The sequence below is a fragment of the Lolium rigidum genome, chromosome 7 (assembly GCF_022539505.1).
Source record: "Lolium rigidum isolate FL_2022 chromosome 7, APGP_CSIRO_Lrig_0.1, whole genome shotgun sequence".
NCBI classification, from domain to species: Eukaryota; Viridiplantae; Streptophyta; class Magnoliopsida; order Poales; family Poaceae; genus Lolium; species Lolium rigidum.
The window spans coordinates 310,767,037-310,768,659 of NC_061514.1; the positions used below are offsets into that span (position 1 = coordinate 310,767,037).

The 1,623-nt window shown below is 54.3% G+C and overlaps 1 protein-coding gene across 1 annotated transcript; it reads left to right on the forward strand.

The window, feature by feature from the left end:
• Positions 1 to 657: 657 nt before the first annotated feature.
• Positions 658 to 1,368, forward strand: LOC124673156 (glycine-rich protein 5-like). Its single transcript, XM_047209282.1, has one exon. The coding sequence runs from the start codon at positions 658 to 660 to the stop codon at positions 1,366 to 1,368; it is 711 nt and encodes a 236-aa protein (XP_047065238.1).
• Positions 1,369 to 1,623: the final 255 nt, after the last annotated feature.

Genomic DNA, 1,623 nt, shown 5'->3' on the forward strand with positions numbered 1-1,623 from the left:
CATTTTGGATTTTTTGAAAAAACAAGCTCCATGTAGCTCGAGCTACAAAATGTCACACTCAACAGTACCACACCTATATAATGTGATAGGCCACGCAGTGTTGTCCATCAAAACCATCCTGTGTCTTACACATACACACATGCAGATAATGCAGCTAACAACCTAGAGCATGCACAACGGGATCTCGCTAGCACACCGTTTCGGACGGCTGCGCAGCATCTCACCTTCCATCTCTCTGAACTATCTACTCACTCGTAAATTTATCTAAATTTAAATGTATCTATACATAAAATAGAGATACATCTAAATTTAAGTAAACTTGTGACATCCAAATGTAGTACATGATTTTAAATATGTGCCTGCAGATTGCAAATCAAGATCCAACAGCTTACTCGAGCGAACCACAGTCACTCGTTCGACGTTTGTGTATACTCCAGTGGTGCTTCCAAATGAATGGTCAACGTACGCTAGCTATACATCCAGCATGCAGATGCAGGCCGTATTATCAGGTTTCACGCACTACACGCAAGCTGCTCCGCCTCTAGATCTGGACCCGATTAAACGATGAGGGGGTTCCAGGTTCCTTCATGTCTAAATGGCTATATAAACCCTGCCGGCATGCTGAGACCCTTCACAACAACGCAAGCGCAAACGCAAATGGCTGTCTCTACCAGTAGCTCCAGTGCCTTCCTCTTCCTCACTCTACTCTGTTTTGCTACCACTCTCCCATCACTTGCCAACGCGAGGCATTTCCCTCGGAAGGATGGCAGCGCCATCAACAGCGTCGGCATCAAATTCTCCTGGCCGTTCTCAAGGGACGGTGCCGGCAGCGGCCATGGCTCCGGCGACGGCCACGGGTTCGGCTGGGCCGTGTCGCGCAACGGGTCTGCCACGACGATCGGGCTCGGCGGCGGCATCGGGGGCGGTGTAGGAAGTACCCGTGACGGAGACGGGAGCAGTGCCGGTGGTGGCGTCGGCGTCGGGGTCGGCATCGACGTGGGGAAGGACGGGATCGACGTGGGCGTTGGCGTCGGGGGAGGCGGCGCCGCGAGCGAGCAGAACCACAACGGCGGTGTCAGTGTGGGTCTTGGTGGTGGAGCGGGGATAGGGTTCCATATCGGCAAAGGAGGTGTCAGCGTCACGGTGACACACGGTACTGGTGGAGGTGGAGGCGACGGCGGCAGTGACGGTGCTTCAGGTGGAGGCAGCGGGGTTGGACGGGCAGGCAACGCTGTGGGGAGCGGCCAGGGTTCCGGAAACGCGAGCGGCGGCACGGGGAGTGGCAGCGGAGGCGGATCCGGCTCCGCGCCAGGAGCAACCGGTGGTGGTGGTGGCGGCGGCATGGGTGGGAGCAGCGGCCACCCGTGAGGACGATGTGCTTTTCATGCATGTTAGTAGCTGATTCACGTAGGAAGCAAGCGAGCCATGACGACTTGGTTCAATGTGAGATCTGTAGTGTGTAAGCTTGTATCGGGTAGCGCGTGCGAATTGCCAAATTGTTGGTAGATCAGCAGGAGTACAAACTAAGCTATGTCTTCAAGTGTTAACGAATAATACACTGATGTGTGCTTCAGCCCTTGCTTCTGTTGTGTGCAGAGTTTCTTCCTAGTTCGTCGTTACTAC

What these genes read in the sequence shown, in the direction of transcription:
- LOC124673156 (XM_047209282.1), top strand. Translation starts at nt 658, where the DNA reads ATGGCTGTCTCTACCAGTAGCTCCAGTGCCTTCCTCTTCCTCACTCTA.